The sequence below is a fragment of the Candoia aspera genome, chromosome 3 (genome assembly GCF_035149785.1).
Source record: "Candoia aspera isolate rCanAsp1 chromosome 3, rCanAsp1.hap2, whole genome shotgun sequence".
Lineage (NCBI taxonomy): Eukaryota > Metazoa > Chordata > Lepidosauria > Squamata > Boidae > Candoia > Candoia aspera.
This window is the reverse complement of record NC_086155.1, coordinates 94568946-94593672: the sequence shown is the minus strand read 5'-3', so window position 1 is coordinate 94593672 and position 24727 is coordinate 94568946. Positions and strand designations below refer to the sequence as shown.

General features: G+C 35.5%; 1 protein-coding gene across 1 annotated transcript in view; it reads right to left on the bottom strand.

Annotated features, from left to right (window-relative positions):
• The window catches only part of DENND1B (DENN domain containing 1B), a 200761-nt gene that overhangs the window by 19676 nt on the left and 156358 nt on the right, over positions 1-24727 (bottom strand). The window contains exons 13-17 of the mRNA XM_063298387.1: positions 23017-23142; positions 15162-15263; positions 8352-8433; positions 5616-5656; positions 5074-5142 (exon numbers count right to left, since the gene is read on the bottom strand). Coding sequence (XP_063154457.1) covers positions 5074-5142; positions 5616-5656; positions 8352-8433; positions 15162-15263; positions 23017-23142 — 420 coding nt within the window. The remainder of the gene's footprint in view (positions 1-5073; positions 5143-5615; positions 5657-8351; positions 8434-15161; positions 15264-23016; positions 23143-24727) is intronic.

The following is a 24727-nucleotide window of genomic DNA, read 5'->3' as shown; positions in this document are numbered from 1 at the left end:
GGCAAACTTTTTTTACTGATTGCCTAGTGAGAGTACTGTGATAATCTTCACACTTGATTTTCCATTAGCATCTGGAGAGAATGTCTTGGGAGCCACCATTTTAACTTCTCACACTTCTGCAAAGCAAAGTTATGACAGGACATTGCTGGAAACTAAGATGTCCCTTACTAAACTGTTACCAGTTAAATGCCCAGAAGACACTACCAATGGGTGAGTCCATAAGGAAGAATTTTCCAGAGATTCTGTTAAAAAGCTAAAGTCAGTAGTGAATATAGGAATAGATTCATCATTAGAAGATTATAATGAACAAAATAAGATAGAAACCTAGTGGTGAAAAAAGAGAAGAACAGTATTTTACCACACAATATTTTTTTTTAATCTGCTCATTCATGTCCAGTTCTCCGAGACTGCCTGGACAAATCCATGCAGTTTTATTGGCAAGGTTTTTCAGAAGTGGTTTGCCATTGGCTCCTTCTTAGGGCTGAGATAAAGTGACTGGCCCAAGGTCACCCAGCTGGCTTTGTGCCTAAGGTGGGACTAGAACTCATGGTCTCCTGCATTCTAGTACTTTTAGCATATTTACATGAAATATGGTTTCAGTGTGATTTTGAATGATGGAAATTTAAAAGTTCTCTTTTGAAAATGAGGGTGAGGACCAGATTCATTTATTCATGATTGAAGCTGAAAGGAAGGAAGCAATTTTCAGACATCTCTATGGCTTTGGTTCTTAGTGTTTCTTCACCCATAGCATCTTCCAAACACTAAGATAATTGTCAGGTATTAAGGAAACAAGTTGTAGTGTATGTACTAATTAAAATGTTGGAATAGCATCAGGAAGACTAAGGTTTAAATTCACCAGTCCTGGCCAGTCAGTATTTCTCAGCCCAATGTTATTTCACTGGGTTATTTTAGCAGAATAAATTTCTAGGAGGAAATATTGTTTATGCTGCCTTGAGCTCTTAGAGTAAATATGAAACATAACCTTCATAAATAAATAAAAAATAAGGAAACGTAGAAGGAAAAAATATAAAACTTTTATAATGAAGTTTGGGTTTACATTATCTGTATTTTTGACAAAGAATCAACTGCTGTGGCATCGCTTTTTGCAGTAAGCCACTTTCCTTTTTGTAGGAGGGCTTCTCTCAATTTAAAAAAATATTCTAAGCAAGCAGTGGCAACGGGAATTTTCATAGTACTAGTTCCAATGAAGCAAAGTTGTGCCAGGGTGCCATTAGGACCGTATCTAATTATTCCTCAGTAGCAGCTTTGTTGGTAGCCTTAAACTTTGCTCAACACATCAAAAACTGCCTGTGAATTGTTTGTTGATCTACCCATTTGCTGATTTACCTATCCAGGAGAGTATCAGACAGCTCCTTCAGTGTTGAGCATCCAGGCTATTTCCATCTGGAACAACCACATTGATAAAGTTGGAAATTACCTCAGTACTGGCAAGATCGTATGAAGTGATCATATGATGTTTAGGCTCTCCACACTCTAATTCAGATTCAAAATAGCATGGTCTATAACCGGACCTTTCTCAATTCACTCTACTGTTCTTTCTACTAATCAAATGGGTCTTTGGGAGTGTTACAAGAACACTCAATTATTTGTCAATCTTCACAAATTCACACCGATCCCTCATTCGACAAATGTTCTCAGCCAGTGTGGTCTGTTAAATTATTAGTCACTGCTGTCCAATTCTTTGACTCATTGCTGGCCAACCATTTGAAACAGATTATTGGCATAGCCAGTGAAACTCATGAAATTTTAGCTCATGAAATTATTAATTTAAATAATTTTTTTAGCAAATTATTAGCTCTGTACTGGATTGAATGATATCCAGTTTGGTCTAGTGGTTAAAGCTCCAGGCTAGAAACCAGGAGTCGATGAATTCTAGTCCCGCCTTAGGCATGAAAGCTGGCTGGGTGACCTTGGGCCAGTCACTCTCTCTCAGCCCAACTCACCTCACAGGATTGTCGTTGTAGGGAAAATAGGAGGAAGTATTCCCTGTCTTGAGCTAATTTATGAAAATAATAAAGGTGGAATAAAAAAAATCTAAAAAGAGTATAAAAGACTTTTTATACTTTTGAAGGAGAAAAAGCAAAGCACTAGTGAATTGGCCAAGGCTTCAACAAGCAGTAGGAAATAAAGATAACCATCTGTTCTGGCATCTTGTCTCTTGCCCCTCAGTTAAATCCAGCTTTAGTGCCAACAACGTAATCTTCCTAGGGTCTTGGACCAAATACTTCCATGATTTAATCAGAGTTCCACTTGGCTGTAACTCTCCCAGTTCCCTACTATCTGATCCATTACTAATTGGCCCTCAGTTTCTCAAACATAAATTCAAAAGTTAATTTCCCAGTTGAAAACCTCAGGTAAAAATACGATTTCTTAGAATTATTGAAAATAAATCCTGACTGGTAGCCTTCCGTGCTATTCTGTTCACTGCTATTAACAACTCTCGATTATTTCCTAAGAGGTGATTGAACTCTGTCACTCTCTCAACGTATAAGAAAGGTGATAGGCATAATCCTGTCAATAATCAGCCTTTTGCCAATAATCAGCAATTTTATACTAGATTTCTCTACTATAAACATTTAGACTGGATGAACCTGGAAAACATCCTTCTCCCAGAACAGGCAAGTTTCACATCAAGATATTCCACTAGGGATCAATGTGCAATTCTACAGCATTTAGCTGAGAAGTACTCTGGCCCTTGTAAAGGCACCCTTACATTACCTTGATTGATTTAAGGGTGGCCTTTGATTCTGCTCTTCACAAGAGACTTTAGAAGAAATTAGCCACAATATCCATTGACCACCTCCTTTTCAGGCTACTAATTTTGCTATATTAAAATACTATCACAGAAATTAGAGGCAATTATAACGGTGACCTACCCACATTATTCCTATTTTTAAAGGAGATAAACAAGAGCGTATTCTTGCCCTGTTAATTTCTATATCAATGACACCTTTGTGGCCCTTTCTAAGCTGGAACTTCACTCTAAACTCTTGCTATTTGATCTATCTCCATTTTTCTTTAGGTAGATGATGCAGCTATTCTATCGGTCACTGAAGTGGGCCTTGGCAGTTGCCAAGTTCCTTTACTAATCTGCTGCTCTAGGGAATTTCGTGAAATTAACTATTCAGAAAATAAGGTTTTACACTTCTCTAGAAAGCTTTAAATTCCTGATGAGGTGGAGAATTAATAAAAGACCAATTAACCAGGTAAAGGACTTTAAGTACCTAGGCATCTATTTTCAACCCTCCACCTGCTGCAATAAACAACTGAATGAGCTCTCTGTAAGAGCCCAGAAAGCCTCCAGTGTGATCCTTAAATTTGTCAGCCATCCAGGCAATAATCACATCCCCGCAATTAAATTAAATAGATCCAAGGGGCTTGGTGCCCAGCTGTGGTGCCCAGCTGTGTGTCTGTAAGGATGCTTTGACTTTGGAAACTATTCAGTTTAATTTTTAATTTAATTTTAATTTTTAAAAGCTATACTTTGTGTTCCTTGCTCAACCTCAAATGCCCTTATTTGGTTAGAGTTTGGCTGTGTCTCTCTTGAGGCCTGCCTGAAACTTTGCTGTCAGTTTTGGTTGAAACAATTTTTCTGGGGAGCAACCTTGGTTCACCTTACTCTACTAGATAGGTTTACCTGATCCCTGATAAGGCAAACTGATTCCAATTTGGCTAACTGTGGCTTTTAACTCCTGGCTATATCACCTCTCAGCTCAGATAAGGTCTTGGCTGAACTTAGAGGATCTGGGATTTTAGACCTTCAAAATGTCAGGACTAAAGTTATTTCTATTGTGATGCAATTGCTGAGTCCTTCTTGGATGATCCCTAGATACCTCCGTGATATCTTACATAATTCCTCACAGGAGAATTCTTTGCCTTGGCCCATTATGACAACAAAAGGTAGATATATTACTCTCCCACATGAAAACCTCATTTGTGTGTGGATCAAATCAGTACCACTGCTATTGGTAAATCGTTCAATGAATCACCATGGTGTCTGCATTTATAAACCTAATCCATCTTTGGAGTCAACTTCCCCCTGAACCACTTGGGAGTCAGATCTCTTAAAGTTTAAAAAAGACTTTATAATGCTTCTCTTTTCAGGATCTTTATAAAGCTAGAAGCTTTAAACCAGAACTTGATATTGGCATAAATTATGGTAGTGCTGGATGTTTTGAGATAATTTTATTGTTTTAATGGTTTTTATTATTTATTATATTACTGATATACTGTTGATATTGGTTTATACTGTATTGTGATTTTTATTGTTTTACTTGTAGGAAGCTTAGGAATAAACACATACCAAGTAAAAATACTACTACTACTATTTCTATTACTACTACTATTGCAACTACTCCTAAGCAGAAGAGGGAGAATCTTAGCACAAAGAACTGGAGAACTGTAGGAGTTTCACCTCTAGATTCAGTCAATCCCAGTGTATTGAAGCTGTAATGATGGTTCTGCAAACAAGTATGTAACATAATAACTGGATTGACATCACTCTCACTAAACCTAATGATTTTGGCTTTCAGTGACTCAAACTCCTCACTGGGGATTGTAAACCATGGTTATAGCTTCATGTTATATATAATCTAGGCCACCATGAATTGTTCAAATTATGGTTAAAGCAAACAAAAGATTAGGACAATGTAGGATTAAAGCAATATTTTGTAACATCTTGAAAGAAAGCAGAATTGTCACTTGTGAAAGGTGAAAGGTCCCCTTCCAAGCACCAAGCCATGTCTGACCCTTTGGGGGGATGCTGTTTTCGTGCCGTTTTCTTGGCAGACTATAGCGGGGTGGTTTGCCATTGCCTTCCCCAGCTGTCACCTTCCCCAGCAAGCTGGGTACTCATTTTACCAACCTCAGAAGGATGGAAGGCTGAGTCGACCTAAGCCGGCTACCTGAGAATCCAGCTTCCACTGGGATCAAACTCAGGTCTGGGGAGAGTTTCAGTTGCAATACTGCCGCCTACCACTCTGTGCCACACGAGGCTTTCATACAGTCACTTACAGATCTATAAAAGTGAAACAGGAAAAGAATAGCTCTTACAAAGTGGTATGCTGTTTTCATAGCTGGAGTAGCTTTGTTCATTGCTGTGTTGATCAAGGCTCCTCCTTTCTGAAATACAATACAAACACACACACATTCTGAAGTATGCAAAACATAGTTTAATTCTCAGTTTAAATAACATGTTTAGTTTCTAAAAGAAAATCTACACCCCTGGTTAACTTAAATTACAACCCTTAGCGTGCCCCCGAATATGCCACTTTGAAGATTTCTACAGCTGCCTTTCGTCTAGCTTTGTCTACTACCACCCAAGGGTTACAATATATCATTTCTACGGCTGACACATTTATCAGTGTACTCTAATGTACTTATATAGGGCACCAGGAAATTCTCCTTCATAATGTTCTGATTATACAAATGGGTGTTTTGCAAGAGAAGTTTGCACTGATCACTGCATGCATGCACTTGGATATATTGTACAAATTCTGAACAATTCTCCTGCAAACCCTAAACAAGATTGCATTCACACAGTGACACTTTTTGCACTGTAAGACATACTCTGGTCTCCTGACATGTTTTCATACCTTCACAGTATGCATCCATTGGTGGTATGTTCTCAAATTTCCTAAAAAATGAAAATTAAAGGGAAACAAAGGTTAGAACCAATATTTGCTAGGCTTTTATGCATAATTTTCACTATACATTAAATTCATGTTCATAATGAACACAGGAGTTCTACAGATCTATTTTCACAGCACATCAGACGATGTCTGACAAAATCTTTTGCTGATACGAACAGAATTTAAAAACATGGTAAGTTTAGAATTGGCTAGGACTTGAAAAAACTGAAAACATGTTTTGTTCGTACAGGTTTAACTGGGTGTGTGTATGTATGTATGTATATATGTGTGTTTGTGTTTCTGTGTATGTATATGTATATATATATATAGGCTTACAGTATTATATCATGGTATTAAATGACATGTTTTGCCACCTACACTTTCTACAATTTTGCAGTTGAACAACATTTTGCAAAGAGAACAGCAAATTGATAAATGTTCACTAGTGTTACTCTAATAAACTGTTCACAATGGTCAGGTGAAATTTGATTCCATAAAAAAGGTAGCTCTGCTTTTTATTTAGCAGTATAAATAAATTTAACATTTAGTGGAACAAGTTAATGTGGGTTTAGTTTTGAAACAATTATTAATGTTAAGATAGTATGAGTGACGATGACAGTTGCTACAATGTCTTAGCCAATAACTGGAGATTAAAATGAAGGTATAATGGCTTCTTATGGGAGATACAGGTTTTACAACAGCTTCTAAAGCCTCTTAAGCTCAGCAATACATTGATCAAGGCAATGAAGCATCTTGATTTGCTCGTATAACACCACTACATTTGAGAGCTGCTCTGGGTGGCCAGGTGGCTTCTGGAACCATCAGTTCAAGGTGCCGGTTCTCACCTTTAAAGCCCTTCAGGTCTTAAGACCTGGGTATCTGCAGGACAGCCAACTGTATCTGCTGTCCAGTAAGATCTGGTACAGTGGGCTCCCTCTGCATCCCTTCATTCAGGGATTATCATCTTCAGGGATCATAGAATTGACTGTCCTCAATTGCTGCCACTTCTATGGAACAGATGTCCTCTGAAAATCTAAATGGCCCCTACCTGATTGGTCTTTAGGAAATCCATTAAAACCTGGCTATTCCAGCAGGTTTTGTGGGGCTGAGACATTTTAATATTGTTCTTTCTGGCCTTCTTCCTAGGGCTGAGAGAGCATGACTGGCCCAAAGTCATCCAGATGGTACCTAAAGTGAGATTAGAACTCACGGTCTCCCTGTTTCTAGCCTGGTGCCTTAATCACTCTATCAAACTGGCTCTCACATACAATTACTAAAGTATTTTCATTTAAAACTGCAGATACTTGCATAAAAGCTGAGCATGTAACTTTGAAAAAAGGGAGATAGAACATATGAGTTTGAAGAGTTAAGGTCTTTCTGCCTCCTACCCTTTTTAATTAACCATTATATTAAATTCTATCAGTTTGCCATACCAATGTTTATGATATCCTCTGAAGCTGAAGTTATAAACCATCATAGCAACACACATCACACACACAGAAGTATAATTAGACATAAATTAAAAAAACTCTTAATTCAAAAAGGGGATTTTAAATAAAACCTCAATTGTGCTTTTTGGCATTAAGAGAATTGGTGTTAATTAACAGGAGCAATTTCACACCAGACATAGAGGTAAAACTTTATTACAATCACAGACTAATTTCACACTCATCCCATAAGAAGCATTAGTGTTCATTTTATTTATTATTACATTTTCATACTAACTACTAAACTCTCATGTCAGTTTGCTTTAACATCTCCGACATACATGATTTGTTGAAAACTGCAATTATTTGAAATAAAAATACAAACAACTGTTTGGTAAAAGATCAGTAAGAACATATATAACAACATGTATTTTATATAAACTTTTGCTCATCCTACCTAAAAGCATCTAAAAAGTCAATCGAGAAGTTATTTTCTAATATTGGATTTTCAGCAACATGGAATCTGATAAGTACTTCCATTACAGTTATTTAATTAAAAACTCCATATAGGGTCAGGACAAAGCTGACAACTAATTTAAAAAGTATTGTCATTTTCCATTATTTCAATTAATGCAGAAGGAATGAAAGTACAGGTAGGTTGTGATATACTTGATTTAATGAGAATTGTAAATTGATATCAGGTTGTGTTTAATGCAACCCAAAATTCAGTCAATGCGAAGCTAACGCAAGCACAACTGAGGCTAGTGCATATGCAGTTGCAGTTGGGGTTTTGGACGCGGCTAATCTTTGTGTCTGGAAAATGGAGAACAGGAAGATTCTGCCGGAGGAAAACAGTACAAGTTTAAAAAAGAAGAGGCTTGTTATTACATTAGAGCGAAAATTTGATGTAAGTATATGAACGTGGTCATAGCAATGCTAAAATAGGACAAGATATTGGAATGCCTGAATCTACGGTAGAATCTTTTTTATTTTGCTTTCTATAACTACTCTGTGACTTTGTTAACCATAAATTTAAATTGTAAGTATATTCTTTTTATCCTTTACTGTAATATTTCGTGTGTGTGTGTGTGTGTGTGTGTGTTTAAAATTTTTCATTGCCTATTTCCTTTGAGCTGGAACCAATTACCATATTTTCCATAGAAATATTACTTCAAATAGTATAAATTTGAATAATGCGACCATTTTATGGGATTCATTAGCTGCAGTAATTGAGACCTACATGTAGCCAAGAAGTACAAAAGTATATATCTACCTCCACTTCCTGAGATTTCTTCTTCAAATACATCAGAGAACCCTTTTCCAGCATTTAGCTTTGCAAGACGACCTTCAATAAACTACAATAAAATGTGGATCAAAGGTGAAATAACATTGTTAAGAAAACTGTATAAAATATAATTTTATCAACTGTACTATGAAGTGCTAGAAATTCAGAGAGGTCACACCCACCTCCATTTCATCACATAATCACCTGTCCATCCACCCTTCACTATCTCTTTTTATTCTTGATAGCTGTTAAAGCTGAATTTGGGAAGCAGGAAGGGTGACTTGAAACTTAAGGTAATACTTGTGATAATTTTTGATCCAGAATTGGCAAAATAAGTGTGGGAATCACATTGTCCTTGACAATATAGCAGAATGATTCTGTAGCAAAATATTTTTGACATTAATTGTATTTTAATTAATCTCACATCAGAATAAAACATTTATCACCTTCATATTTTAAAGGCATGCTACTCAAAGGATTGTTTTTTCTTGCAAGTGATGTCTAATTTGCTTTAGCTCCTATACATTCATTCATTTTAAAATGTGGGATATATTTTAAAATAATAAAGTACTAAGAAAAAAATCTGTCCACCTGTGGGATATATATGAGTCTAATCTAATTATAGAATAGTAATCTTAAACAATCAAAAGGAAATATATGGTATCATTTTTGATGCATTTACATCCTCAGCATATTTTGTGAGAGCAAATCATACTAAAGTAATTCAAATTTATTAGCTTGAAAGCAATGTCTAAAATCTGTTTTCCCACTAAGGTAAAGGTAAAGGTAAAGATTTCCCTCGACGTAAAGTCCAGTCGTGTCCAACTCTAGGGGGCGGTGCTCATCTCCGTTTCTAAGCCTTAGAGCCGGCGTTGTCATAGACACTTCCGGGTCATGTGGCCAGCATGACGACTCGGAACGCCGTTACCTTCCCGCCGAAGCGGTACCTATTGATCTACTCACATTTGCATGTTTTCGAACTGCTAGGTGAGCAGGAGCTGGGACGAGCAACGGGAGCTCACCCCGCCGCGCGGTTTCGAACCGCCGACCTTCCGATCGGCAGCTCAGCGGTTTAACCCGCAGCGCCACCGCGTCCCTTTTTCCCACTAAACCATTGAATTATTCTAAATGTACTATTTGTGTATCTCCAAATAGCATACAATTCTAGTCTATTTAATATTGGTTAGGAAGAAAACTACGTTCTTTAAACAACTCAACAATAAACTTTCATACTATTATGCTTATATACCAATTCATACAAGCTGTCTCAAATCTAGACACAAGCAATGTCTGTAATTATAACAAGAACAAATTGCATTTGAAACTAACCGCTTCTTCAAGTGTTAACAAACTAGTATCAATGAAGAGGATAGCAGATTAAAATAACATGGATTTCTTCTTCTGCCCTTCCTGCACTTGGTGAGTTTTACAAAGCAAAAACTTTTCTGTATCTCCTTATGAACTATGAGAATTCCACACATGTATGGAATGCAAAAGTGGGGGAATTGTACAGATACCACTTTATATTGTGCAAAACATGCAAAGAAGATAATGTGTGTCATTTGTACAAACCATATTCTACAGGAGTTAATTTTCCATTCTAATGTTTTTTTAGGGAAATCTCTAAGACAATTATACTGATATAAATTCAGTTCATAAATTCTGTACAATTCACTGCCTGAGCATTTATACTACTAGGTGGCAGCTTTTTCAGGGTGATGGAGATATTTAGAAGCACAAAGGCCATGTACAACAGGCACAAGGCACAACCAATCAAAACAGAAGGAACTGGGGAGACTGCTTTTTTCTGCCTCCTCTAACTCCCAGGATGTTCATTAGTCAGAAAACCAACTTCCAGACATATAGGCTGGATTACAGTCACCCAACATTTTTCCTCCTATGTGAAACTAAGAGACAGTCTTAAAATAATCTTTTAAAAAATTAAAGTACTATGGGACAGAGAAATAAATGGGCATCAAGGGAAATGTCCACAGGAACATCATAATGTTTAGTTGTAATTTATATAAGATAATTTTAATCTATTTATTGAGGAAAGCAAACTGTGACCTGTTAAGTGATATTCTTATTCAGATAAGGATTAACTCATACTTTAGGATAGTATACAAATTATATAGTCAAGATACAAATATTGGACTTTTTATAGAGCTTTATTTTCATAAAACTCTTATGAAATCTTTTGTATTTATATGTACTGGGAAAGTAAATGTTTACTAACTGATGAAGTGTCCAGAAATTATTTTTAATCCCTCCCTTTTTTTTTTATGCTTGGAGGACTAGAATACAAGATGGATGTACATATGTCTTTCCTTTCACAATAAAATTCTCCCATTTTCACTTTTTTGTACATCGCTGCAAAATTAAAACCAATGGTTACTGCTAATCATTTTAAACAATGATGGCAAACAACAGAAGTTAGCATTAATCATAGTTTGCCATTTTAAATGTCACAAAAATTTTAAAAAGGTCGTGCCAAAAAAGTAAAAAAAAAAAGGAGATATGAAAATGCAAGTTTCTAATTCTCCCATCCATACTGAACTCTTGAGTTCTAGAGAATTCTGAGCTTGGCTATACATAGTCTGAAAACTACTGAAAACTACTATGAAACCTTGTCAAAATCGCCAGATTTAAATTATTGACAATTGGGATCTCAATATAACTCTCAAATGAAATAAGAATGTTTGGTAAAAACCCTAAATTTGCCTTAAAAGTTTCATAAAACAAACAAAAAAATCTTTCCCAACCCTCAAAAAGTACTGACATTTTTAGGATACTTTCAAGGGTAATACTTTTTTGTCAGGGTTAGGTAGTGAAAATATGAGATAAACAAAGACATCATTTGATTGATTGCACATTTTCCAACATGAATTACCACCAAATCGCTGTTAACTGAAATAGTACACAGGAGCCAATAAAAATTAATTATTTGGCTGACTGTCATACGCTATCACAGATTATCCAAACAGGCCTGTCAGTGACAATCTGATGCTTGTCAATGGATAGACTGATGACATGAAACAAACTGTTACATGAATACGTTTTTAAGAGGAATAGATAAATGCAGACCCAGCAGTAGCAGCAAAAGACATGCTATCACTGATTATTATTTCCTCTTCTTCTCAGCTAACATTCTTCTCCCCCTGCCCAACCTTAACCTGGCCTTTCTCCAAATGGGTTGGTTCATGGTCAGACCACAGTATGGGATCACTGGATTATTTCACAGCAAGAATGAGATAAAGCACCTTTAGCTACCACTGTGCAGAAAACATTCTTTGAACCACAAGGCATTATCTATTTGGGGAGAGTTAAGAAATCATTCCTTGCTCTCAAACCAAGCATATGATTTATGAATGTTTCATCAGTAAGTAAAATTACAGAGTAAGATAACAGTGTTAAGCTTGAGCTGAGATATTTGTTTTTGGTCTAATCTTGTACACACAAAAAATGTTAATACAAATTGGGGGTTCACAGAAAGTTAATAGCTGCACCATTAATTGTGTTTGGTGGATTTGTCAGATTTCATCAAGAAGAATGAACAATATACTAAAAACAAGTATACTTTTTTATGCCCATTTTTTTTCTCACCTTGACTATTAGTAACATTTTATATACCTCTCCTTAAACATTATGCCTATCTGTTGGGTATTTTGTACAAGATACAAATATGTCCTATTAGCAATTCAGACCACTGCCTAAAGAATAAAAGGGCCTCCAAGTTTAAATAAACTAAGTTTGAACAGAGAGGTGACAACATAGTAAATAATAAAATAAATTTATGTGTCAAATCATGTCATATTTTTGTTTGACTGGACTACAGTTTCAGTGATTCATCTTGAACAAGTCAGTACCACAGGGACTTCTAAAAATTGCATAGAGGCGCAAACAATTGGTCAGTGTTCTGCTCATAACAGTATATATCAGATAAGGGTTTCATCCAGTTGTAATATACACATCTTGTCGTACCAATCGAAGCGAATATTTGTAGCTCAGGGTTGAACTGTGGAGCCCTTGGTGCTCTCTGAGCCTTGTTGTTTTCTTGCAGACATTTCATTGCCAGACTAGGCAACATCTTCAGTGCAAACTGAAGATATTGCCTAGTCTGGCAATGAAACGTCTGCAAGAAAACAACAAGGCTCAGAGAGCACCAAGGACTCCATATCTTGTTGTCTATTTCAAATCAGATTAAGCAGTTTTCTTCTTTCTGAAAAACATTTTCTGTACTTAAACTTAGCAGTCATGCACACAAGTATTACCCTATCAACAACCATGAGTAACAAGCATTTCCCAAAGTTTAAAAAGTTACCTTGCTTGACCTTTTTCTTAGGATTCTTATCACTATGTTATATATTTTGTATTAATGGCATTAAGTGCAAGGAGGTCTATCAGCTATAGTTCCATGCTTTCCCAAAATAGCTATTTTTAGAAGAAGTGCAGGAATTACCAAAGATTATATATACTCAAAGCTTCAAAGAAACTATATATGGTGAGTGGACATCATCAATGCTATGTAGTTCTTATATGCTAGATTAAATACACAGAGTCCTCTTCATTCTTCCTGATGATATCTATACTAAGTAGATGGGTTTGAAAAAAAGTCAGAAATCTATGATGTAATATGTAGTGCATGCTTTTTACATTTTGTTTTTGCTTCCTATCTGTATGATTACTATAATTTCATTTTCCAAAAGAACAGTGTTCCAGGATTACAATAATGCAAATGTCTGTCCTGCTGCCTATTCATCTATCTATCTGCTGTCTGTCTGTCTTTGGACCGTTCACAAGATTTCTTTTCTGTTTAAAAAATAGTACTCGCCACTGAACTTTAAGTAACATTTGAATTCAAATCGCTTATGACTCAAATAACCTTGAAAAGTGACTAATTACAAACAAGAGCTCTTGGATCAGAAGCAGCTGGAAGTGCAAGACGAGGAGGAGGAATTATATAAAATATACTGAAGAGGCATAAAATGAAGTAAGTTTTAAAACATATTTCTTTCCCTATTGCAGAATAACACTATTTCTATTCTATCCAATTAGAAGCTGCACATATTTCATTTCTACTGCCATAAATCTCTACATCAACCGTTAAATTTCAGGGACAAAACCTTTTTTTTTTAAATAAAAGTTGCCTAGCATCCTGTGAATTTCACTTATCTGTTATGTACTATATCTTCAAAGAGAGCCAGAAGATTAGTTAAACATGGTCTCCCCCCTGAGGTTCTGGCTGTTTTAATCAGAGGCAATGTTTTCCATTTTGTGCTGCAGCTTGGATTGCAGTGTTTATCCAATGCTTATAATACTGTAAGCTTTTAAGACTGTTCATATTTGTATCATTTTGTTCTCTCTTCATCCAACAATTGTTTCCAACAGGCCAGCCAGAGAAAATAATCTTCTGTTATCAATCAATCAATGGCAAATGGCAGCAAGTACCAATAATGTACTGTTTAGGCTACAATTGGAGTAGCCCTCCCAAATGCTGTTATATCGAGAGAGTTCAAAACTAAGAATTTCTCTCCAAATCCAGATACACAATATCAGTTCTAGCTTTTGAGATTCATCAGACAAAACAGTTCTGAAACACTGCACTTTCACCCCTTCCTCTCCTTCCCTGCTACAACCACAAGAGATAAGAAGCAGCAACTTCAAAAGACAGAAGTTCCTCATTATGTCTGAATGAGACAGATTAGTTTTAAAAACTGTTTGAAAATCAGCCAGGATCAAAAGATATGACCAGATTCTAGATTGTCTGAGCAAACAGAAATTCCCCAATGTGCTCATCCACAAAGCATCTCTCAAATAATGCCAAAATGATTATACTATCTATGAGTATACCTATGAGCATCAAGGAGCTGGGTGCAGACTCATACTTCTGTTCTCCACATACCTTTGCACCAAAGCCATCTCATACAGCAAACCTCCTGGCCCTGAAGGGACCAGTTTAAGAGAGGATCTGGGGGCTAGCAGACATAGGAAAATGGTTAAGGCAATGGGCTAGAAGCCAGGAGATTGAGAGTTATAGTCCTGCCTTAGGCATGAAAGCCGGCTGGGTGACCTTGGGCCAGACACTCTCTCTCAGCCCAACTCACCTGACAGGGTTGTTGTTGTGGGGAAAAGAGGAGGAAGGAGGAGTATTTGGTATGTTCGCCACCTTGAGTTATTCATAAAAATAATAAAGGCAGGATAGAAAGCAAAGCAAAACAAAACAAAACAAAATTAAATTAAATAACTTATTCTGTTCATTTTTACTAGAGACAATGGGATCTAATCTACATGTTTATCCAAAACTTTTTTTATATAAAGAACTAAAGGCTTAAAATTATGATTGGTTGAATCTTACCTGTAGCAGAACAGTTTATTAATACTTTCCCACATACTTGCAAGATCTGTTCTGGAGGATTAGAAAACCTGCCAAGACAGATTCTGGATGCTCATGGGAGGGTAGGGCATGAGCAGCAGGAATCCAAATAGAAATACAGTTGATTAATATATTGGAAGAAACCCAAGAGCTTTTTAATTGAAGCTGGATTATCTCTTATTACTTCAAAGAGTTGTCACTAGAAAGAACCTTTTGACTATGGGTTTAGAATAAAAACATGTAAGAGTTTATCCTGGATATACTCTGGTTTCTCTGCAAATCATATAAATCCTTCACTTATCCTGGATTATTCAAGTCAAAGTTCAGAAACAAGTATTGAGAGGGTTGTATCCATTTTTCTACCCTTGAATATGTATATGCTATATGCATTAGAATGGTACTAGATCAAAAATCCCCAGAGATACCTGTTTAAAAAGTTGGAGATTCACTGCTGTTTCCAGAAATTGTCTAGTAGAACTGGAACGATGCTTGATAAAACTTTCCTCACAGAAAATGACAGGCTCTCCCTAAATTTGAAAAAAGGAAGTTAGAAATATACTTTTTTGTAAACAGTTCTATTTACCAATAATTTTGCATGTAGCAGTACTCATGGTCAATATCTTTAAAACTTGGTAAATTTAACTTAACTTTTTAAAATCATCTGATTATACATAAAGTGTGCTCAGATCAAAAACAAAGTCTATCAATAGCTAATCTTGGGCACAAAAGAGATTAGAAATAATTAACATCCATTTTAATAATTAAAAAAAATTAACTGTTACTTTAATTTAAAAGTCCTCTTTTCTGCAAGTCAAGGATCTTGTTGTTGTCGTTATGTTTGGGAAATTTATCAGAAATACTGGAAAGCTTAAAAAAAAAAAAGACATTTTCATGGCCACAGGATTTGCCCTATGTGACCCACTGGGTCTCTGCTAAGCCTTTCTTTTCCTGTGATTCTATAATGAAATGCAGTGTACCCAATAATCCAGGATGAATTATTAAAATCCTGTGATTATGCAAATTAGCTATGGATTTTCCATAAGATCCTCATGTCTGTTTAATTTTCTGCTGGATGCATTCACATTTAGCTAATATTTTGATTATTCAAAAACTTTCGATTTCCCCCTAATAATTTATACAAACAGCACTATATTAAATATTTTCAATAGAATCCAGTTACAGTTTATTGATTTTTAAGACACGAAGTGAAACAAAACTGTCTCTCTCTCATGGGTTAAAAAGTTTGGGTGCCCACATGACCGAAAGAAACCATACAGCAATAAGAATAGGAGCAAAACTTAAATGGTTGTTCAAAATGATTTTCTGACATCACAAATATAAAGTTATATATTTATATATCTAAGTCCCCCAAGACCTCAAATTACTATCATTGCTGTGTTGCAATAATAAATTGAGTAACAATAACCGGAACACTTTTGTACCAGCCAAACTGAAACAAGTTCATGAAGTTCCTTGATTCACTTTTAGTAGGGCAGCACAAGAAAATTTGCACCGGACATTTACCTTAGAATTAAAAGCTGTGTCGTCCTGTTTGTGTTTATGTATTAAAAATAATAATGTTTAATACCTCTTACATGCAAGGCTTGGAAAAGTCAAGAGCAACAGAAAAAGAGGCTGACAGAAAAGGAGAGGTTAAAAGAACTCAAAATAGCAGCTACTGACAGTCATGACAAAAAAATGTCCATTGGGCCATAAAGAATTCTAAATGATTGAATGACAAAAAAGATATAGACAAAGAGGATCTATCAAAAATTTGTTTCAAAAAACTACCAGCTCTCAGAAAATTAACCAGCTCTCAAAAATTCAAATCAGGTATCAAATATTGTGATAGTTTTTTCTTAGAGTCACAGTCTGTTCAACAATTCTGGTTACTACTACAAAGTTCTACTTCTTATAAAAGCTGATGCAAAATATAGCAACTGATGCACTGCTTTTTGAAACCTCTAACAGATGTAAGAATGATTCATTGCTTCATTGTCATTGCTGATACTTGCATATAATACTTTTAAAGACAAGTAAAGATCCTGAATCTATCTTTTTGTTTTGACATCAAGGTTGAAATAAATAAAATGAAACTGCTGTGATAAAGTTGATTTGTTCAAATAGCATACACACACACCCCTAGCTTTTCTAACATCTAAAATCGACTGACCATTTTGTAGAAGACAACACAAATTCAGCATAGGCAATTACCATAAGGAGCAAACTATTACGTATCAAGGGTAATTCAGAATACTTTAGGGCCTTATGTATCACCCTCGGCAGTAAATCTCTATTAATTACTGACTGTTAATATCTGCTGTATATTGCTACAGTACAAATGATTTGCTAGAATTCTTTATATCGCAGACCAAACTGAATGAAAGGCAGGAGTACTTTATATCTACAATGTTTACACAAACCCCAAAACTTTAAGAATAGAGTAAGAACTACCTCAGGCTTTGGTAGATTGGAGGGGAAATTAACAGACAACCTGAATGCTTATAAGAAATAAAAGGGCTATTTCAACAGAAGCTTCTTTAAACTACTTTGAAACAGACTAATTATTAGTCCATAACTAGTGCCTTCTCTAAATCCCATTAACCCAAATCCCATAAACCCTTCCATCATTAGGATCTATATTACTTCAGTTTCCCAGAAACTTAAGTAATTCACTGACTCTGTGTGGAGATCTGTTTGAGAGGAGGGTGACTAAGACCAGCTCTAACTTAAACATTCAAAAATAATTCAAAGATGCTATATTTTAGCCACTTCCATATTGTCCCATGTTCTGTTTGTTTAAAGACTATTGTTCTCCCTTTCTCCATAGACATCTCCAGGAAAGAAGCCACAATTATGTACAAATAACGGTTACATAATGAACATTAAAAATATTAACGAAAATTTGTCATACTGTAACCACCAAATCAATTCTAAATGCACTTTGCCCAAAGATACTGGGGTTCTGTACAGATACATATATTGACTAGCATTTTAGTCTACACTTTTTCTGCACTACTGTACATGAAAAAGAAAAAATGCTACTGTAAGGTTCTTCTAGACTGCATCCTTCCTATTGATAATTGGATCCTTGATGGATAATTTCTTAATTCCTGATTGTAATGCTGAAATGCAAATACCTGAAGAAGGATTATTCTAGGAGTGTCTGTACAAAATTTCCTAAGTATCAGAAATCTTATTAGTATTAGCTATTTTGTAATCAAGTTGACCTTTTATGGTCTATTTGGATTACAGACCATTACAAATCATTTTGTTTTGATATGCAGCTTTTGGGATCAGAAATGCAAGTAAATGCAAGAGAGAGGGAAGGCAATTGGACCACTGGTTATCTTGCATTGCCAGGGACAGGAATTCTGTGGATCACATCTCATCCCCTGAATCTTAACACTCAGATCCCTTTGGCATATACAAACCAGCAAAATTGTACTGGCCCTGGAAGCTATTACATCATCCTGGGATAGTGCTACAAAATACCTACTGTATACCTAGAAGTAGATTAAGGGGTTCATCTCCTTTGGAAAAGAAAATGTTCAGTATGTACCCTTGCTGATGTTTCTGATACATAATACCATAATCATCCCCTGTAATTGTATGTTTTACGTTAATAATCTTTTTTTTTAGAAAAATGACCAACAGGAAATAACTACCCTATTAAAGTAGTTTTCAGTGGAATCACACCAAACCAATTCAAAAGTTTAAAGCTTCCCTTTTCAAAGAGTTTATTCTTTTCCTCTAACATATCTAAGATCTCAAATATGGAATTAAAAGTTGTCAGAGATTACTTGAGGAAGGGAAGTTGTAGAGCTCTTGAAGGCAGAGTCATTTTATCCCTGGTAACGTTAGAACAGCAACTGATCCTCTAGCTTAATTGCTAAAAAAAATCCAGAAGACAGAGAAACACCAACATTTTGAAAGGAGTTGCAAAACTCCTTATTGGGCCCAAAGAAATGCTGTGGTTCCAACTATCACCCTAGCTCAATCAACAGAGACCACCTAGCCCAAGTCCTGGGAGAACAGCCAGGTCTTTATGGCCCTTCAGAACACCAACAGGGTGGGAGCCATCCAGATCTTAGGGGGAACCTCATTTCAGAGGCAGGCACTGCAACAGAGAAGATATGCTTCCTGGGTCCTGACAGATGACATTGTTTAATCAAAGGAGCCCAGAGTGTGCCAACCCTGTCAGCTTGAATTGGCTTGGCAAACACCACACAATATAAGGTGATGTAATAATTGGGCCCTATGCCATGTACTATAATAGGCTTCAAAATTATATCCCATTTAAAAATGTTTGATTATGGCTAATACAATACTTAAAAAATTGTCCATGTAATCTTTTTTGTCATCAATTTCAGCTTGATTTAAATGCTGTGCTATATTTAGTGGGACAGACTCTAACATAGTTTTTGGTAATGATTTACAACATACTTTCAAAGTATATTTTTAATCAAGGCCTAGTAGGGATTCTGCTGTGAAGAGTTGACTGTTAATATCTGTAATATTTGACTGATTTTTTTCTTTTTGGCCAGACAAGATATTTGTGCTCTTGTTAACAGTTATTACAGAACTCTATACATCCCCATCTCCTTTTCATGGGCTACTGGGCACAGCAGGACTCATTCCTTTTAAGCTGTATTCACATTTTAAACTAGCTGCTTAATATAATTGTAAATAACTCCTGACACACCAACTCAGAAGAAATCATTATCTTGAGCATAAAATAAGCTAAAGCCACACAATTACACTAAAAGCAAAAGCAAAGCTGGGCTCTTCAGTAGATATCTTTGCTTTAAAAATGATAATGGTATGTACTTTGGTTCTTTTCATTCATAATTTGTTTGGTTTATAATAAATTATTTTTATTAATTAGATGATTTAGCAGTTTTGTCTTTGACTAACGTGATTAGTCAAACTGTTGCAACTGTTATTCTTTAAAGGCATTTCACAAAGGTTGGATTTAAGTAGAATGTAGTAAGCTATTTAAACACCATTTTACAGTAACATGTACAGTACAAACTTTATTGTGCTCACTAAAAGAAAGATAAAAGTTTAAAATATGAGAAATAAAATGAACAAATAAAACAAAAATAATTACATCATCATAGCAAATCTTATAAACAGTAAAACAGAATTTGCCCACATTCAAAGAAATTGAGTCATATTGGTCAATTTATAGCAGCTGTATTTAGAATAGATTTGAATGGAGATCTCAGAAAAAAATCATTAAGACATTTAGTCCCAGGACAGTGAAAATCTCTGTCTGCTAGGAAGATTTTCTGCCAGTCACAGTATATGGGGAAGGAAAAGAAGCACACTCTGAGAATCTCCCAGTAAGGTAAAATAGTTGGAGAGTATACATCATGCTTCCCATTTTCAGAGTCTCTGCTTTAATGGACTATTCCAATCCTGTTCATGACAGTCCTGATCTTTAGGTTAAAGTTAGTGGATGAAAAATGATGGCAAAAGTATGCTCATATTTATTATGTACAAAACTTATCAAGAAAACAAGAACAGTTAAAACCTACTTGCTTTTGTGAAATATTTTGGAAAGGGAAAAATATTACGTGCGATAAATGTGTAATTCTTCATGATAAAGCAGGAAAAAGAAAAATACTGTAATACACTAAACAAATCACCTTTCTTAAAAACCATATCATTAAAAGATTATAAAGAACATAAACAACTCACTTGATTTATACTTCACTTTAAAAAATCTGGCAGCATTTCAGAAACTTAGCCAAGAAAAAGATAAAGCCATACAAAAGATACTGGAACCTCTGCAAGAAGGGTGAAAACCACCCAGCACTTAACTTGAAAAAAATAACACAGAGCTTTGTTTAAATAATACTAACGCTTGGCAATTATAGTTTGAAAAATTGGAGAAATTTAAAGCTAAAAAAGAGTACCATCTCCTGTTTCAGTCATTTAACATCCTGTAGTATCAATGTCCAAAGAGATGATGCAAGCAGTGGTGGTATGATAAGGGACAACCTAAATCATTAGGATAGGAGAAGTTGGCTTAAACAGATCTTAAAGGGCCTTCAGAAACTTTATCAACCAAACTCAAAAGAATATGAGTGTTTTAAGGTGTGGACAAGGTTACATACATTGCAAATGTATTTGCAACATACATAATTAATATACTTAAAACTCAATCATGCAAGCATGTGTAGATGAGAAGGAATCTCAAAAATACTATTTACCCTACTCTGCTGACGAATACAGTAGAAACTGAAAACGTGATGCTACAGAGACTATTGCATGAAAAATGAACATATATTTTCAGTGAAAATCACATGAACTATGCAGTAGTAGTCCAGCACAAAATACAAATATTCAGGTAGCTAAATTAGTATTTACTAATAAAATATTTCAGTGTTTAGTGTTCATTTGAACAAAGTATATTTCCATTGTTTAATTAATTATCCCATCTGCTACACAACTAGTATCTGAAGTAGATATAATTAAGCTGGATTCTGCTAAATCTTAATTACAGTCAACTTGACCCACTTAAAAAGAATTCCAAAATCTATAGTTTGTTAACATATTTATTAGGACCCACCTAAATGATTAAAAAGAGTGTGCAAGATTTGAGTTCTCCAGAAATTTTCAGCAGAAAAAATGTCTGGAACACACAAAATATGGAGAAAAGGCAAGGGAAGTCTTTTGGGACTAGGTCAGGTCTTTCGGCTTTGCCTTTTGTTGTTAAAAATCAATCTCAAAGGAACAAGTAAACTGAATTCATTAGTTAGCAATAGGTATAATCTGTATTAGGTTACCTCTAGCATTCAGGGGAAAAGAAAATGATTATTTTCCCCTCCCACTGGCTCTAAAAACACAAATGCCATTTTTTTCCTGCCACAGATGAAGCTCAGGGGCTTCTGGGCTAGCAGAAAGCAGAAAAAAAGGAATATTATCACTTTAAATCAGCAAAGGCAGAGAATCATTTGGGACAGTGTACCAGTCAAATGCATGCTGAAATAGTAAAAAGTCAAATGCATGCTGAAATAGTATGCTGAAGTAGGTGGAGGGCTCAAATGACCTGCTTAGCCATCTTAGAGGTGCCAAGGGTGAAAAACACTGGCTTAGCCAATGAGTTAAAGAAACAATCTGAAGAAAAGCCAGATGTATATACAGACATATAAGACTTTCCCCAACATCTACCTATATTGCAGGATCTTAAAGACATCATCCCTGCCTCACGCTGTATCTAAGGGCAGGAATTCTAAGGTCTACTAGAGACAGGAGAATGGAATAGCAATGTTATGCCCAGACTGAAACCAATCCATTCCATTCTTTGAGGAAAAGCTTCTATTGCAATTTACTTCTTCTATGTTTTTGGTTGCTTCTGTTTAAAAACAGAAATAACACATATAACCCATCTCTCCAGTATGCAGATGCATGAATAAAAATGTTAAATTATTAAGTACTAATGTCACCACATTATTTAAAAAGCATTATTTAAAAAGGAACATGTAAACTGAATTCATTAGTTAGCAATAGGTATAATCTGTATTAGGTTACCTCTAGCATTCAGGGGGAAAGAAGATGATTATTTTCCCCTCCCATCAGCTCTAAAAACACAAATGCCATTTTTTTCCTGCCACAGATGAAGCTCAGGGACTCATTTTACTGAAAGGCAATACTATAAATGAAGATCACTAGGTGGAAAAGGTATAAATTCCAGGAAGAGTTTAAATTTAGTAAACTAAAAGAACCAGCTTTTAATCCAAGTATTTATATATAATATATTTTAAAGAATGATTCATATACCTACCATGCATGTAAATATAGACTATTTACCCACATTTTAATTTAAACAAAATTAAATCAGTTGCTGAGTGCTTTTAAGTAAAAAGGCTGAATAGGAATATTTTAGATAAACAACCTATAATGACCAAGAACTGGCAGCTCAATAAGTGAATTATATCTATTAGGAAACACTCTGACTTATTCATTATTGACATAATTCTGACTAGTTGAAAATCATTGCTGCAAGCTGGGAACCAAAATCTGACATGTACACTTGTATTCTTCACTCATCAAGTAATCTACCCTTTCACATTAGATCTGCCTGTGAGACAAAGATTTGTGAGAGCAAGCCAAGCATTTTCTTCTTCATCTGGTCACTGTATATTGCTTTCCACAAACAACATGGCTAAACACAAGAGTTTTCTAACTGCAGGAAGATAGGATTCCAATTTGCAAACATTCTTCAGAATTAGAACAAAATAGACCCCTGAATGATAAAAGGTAGCTTACAGGTTTGTATCTTAGTGCATCTCTGTAGGATCCAAACAAGGCCACCTGAGCTCTGAGGAAGGCCCTGGCTACCCCATCACCAGTCGCAGTGGACTGCTTCTTCAGTTGGTTTTTCAAGGCCGAGACCTGCGTGACAGAGAGGAGCAGTTAAATTAACACTTCAGAAATTGGTAAAGGGAGGTACGAACCCAATCAGCAGGCAAGCTATGGTGTCTGTGGGTCAGCCAAAAAATCATGCTTTTCCTTGATAGCTTATCTTTTTAGCTGCAAAGAACACCTGCTGATCTGTTAATTGAAATGAAAGCAGGGGATGCTGGTAAGTGCTAATGCAAATTGGTTTATGCTCTCTTTTTTTCCCAAGGCCTCTTGACATAAATAAGCTTTAATTATTTTACAGTAAGTGGCTTGTGAGATTCTTTTCCTGTAGATTTCTTGCCACCACCATAATGTGCTTGGTTGTCTCAGATAAAGATGAATAGGTATCTTTCAGTTGTGCTACAAAACTTGCTTTATTTTTTAAATTTAGCTTATCTCTTAGTGTAACCCCATTTATTCTGTGCTACCAAAGTTTACAAGCATATGTGTTTTTTTCTCCTACCAGAGGAAATTTCAGTAATGCTGTACTTTCTCATGAGCCAGAAATGGTTCAACTAAATGGTAATCACTGTGCTTTTTATCACCATGCTGCAGCTTATGAGTTGTGTCTGTCTTTCTTGGAATAAGCTCACAGTGTCAGAACTAATGGTAAGTGTCCTAAATTAAGACAGTATACCCAAGAATGTATATTATAAATAGGTGTCCATAGTATATTTAAAAATATAATCTACTTGTTCAAGGGAATTATCAGAAAGCTGGGAAAAGAAGAAAAAAGAAGGAGGGGGCGGGAAGATCATGCTCTTCCTTGATAAGCTAAACGGCCCAGAGTCCCTCTTTTGAGGGAGATGGGTGGTGATGAAATTTGATAGATAAATAAATAAATAAATAGACGGGGTGGATAAAGAAAAAGTTGAGACACTGATTTGGAATGTTTAGGAGCTGAAGTCTGAAGGGAAGAGAGACTAAAGTTTGTGTGTGCATAGTACGAATGTAAATACCCATATGCCTTTGCACCTAACGTGGTTCTTGAGCCCCAAAAGATTGCCCACTTCTTTTATATATTTTTTTCAGCCAACTAACACAAGTATACATTCCATATATACATGGAGCTTATGTGGGGTTCTTGATCAATACTATCTGGATAAAAATCATGGGAACTGTGGAAGAGCTCCACAACTGCAGAAAGTACTCTGTCAATAATTCTGAGAACCAGAACATTCCTGCTTTTGCAGAAGAATTGCATTAGCATTAATAATGAATTAATGATTCCTCATATTTTGCAGCAAATGAGCAGGTTGCAAATATCAATGACTGCAGCATATGCAAAATGTCTCATTACAGCTACTATAGTATTTACCCCATCTATGAAAATGGAATGTATTACTAAAACAGATGTCAATTTTTAAAAAAATCTGCAAGAATGAATATCATTTTGTTTCTTCAGATAAGCAGCCATGATTGTTCTTGACAATGATTATTATAATTGAAGCATCAATCTAATTAACAATGAAACTCTGAATAATGCTAATGAGAGCTGAACATGGCATCAGAGAAAAGACTAGCTCTACAGGTGATAAACCTTCACAGTAGTGACATTTTCCAATGTAAAGTCATA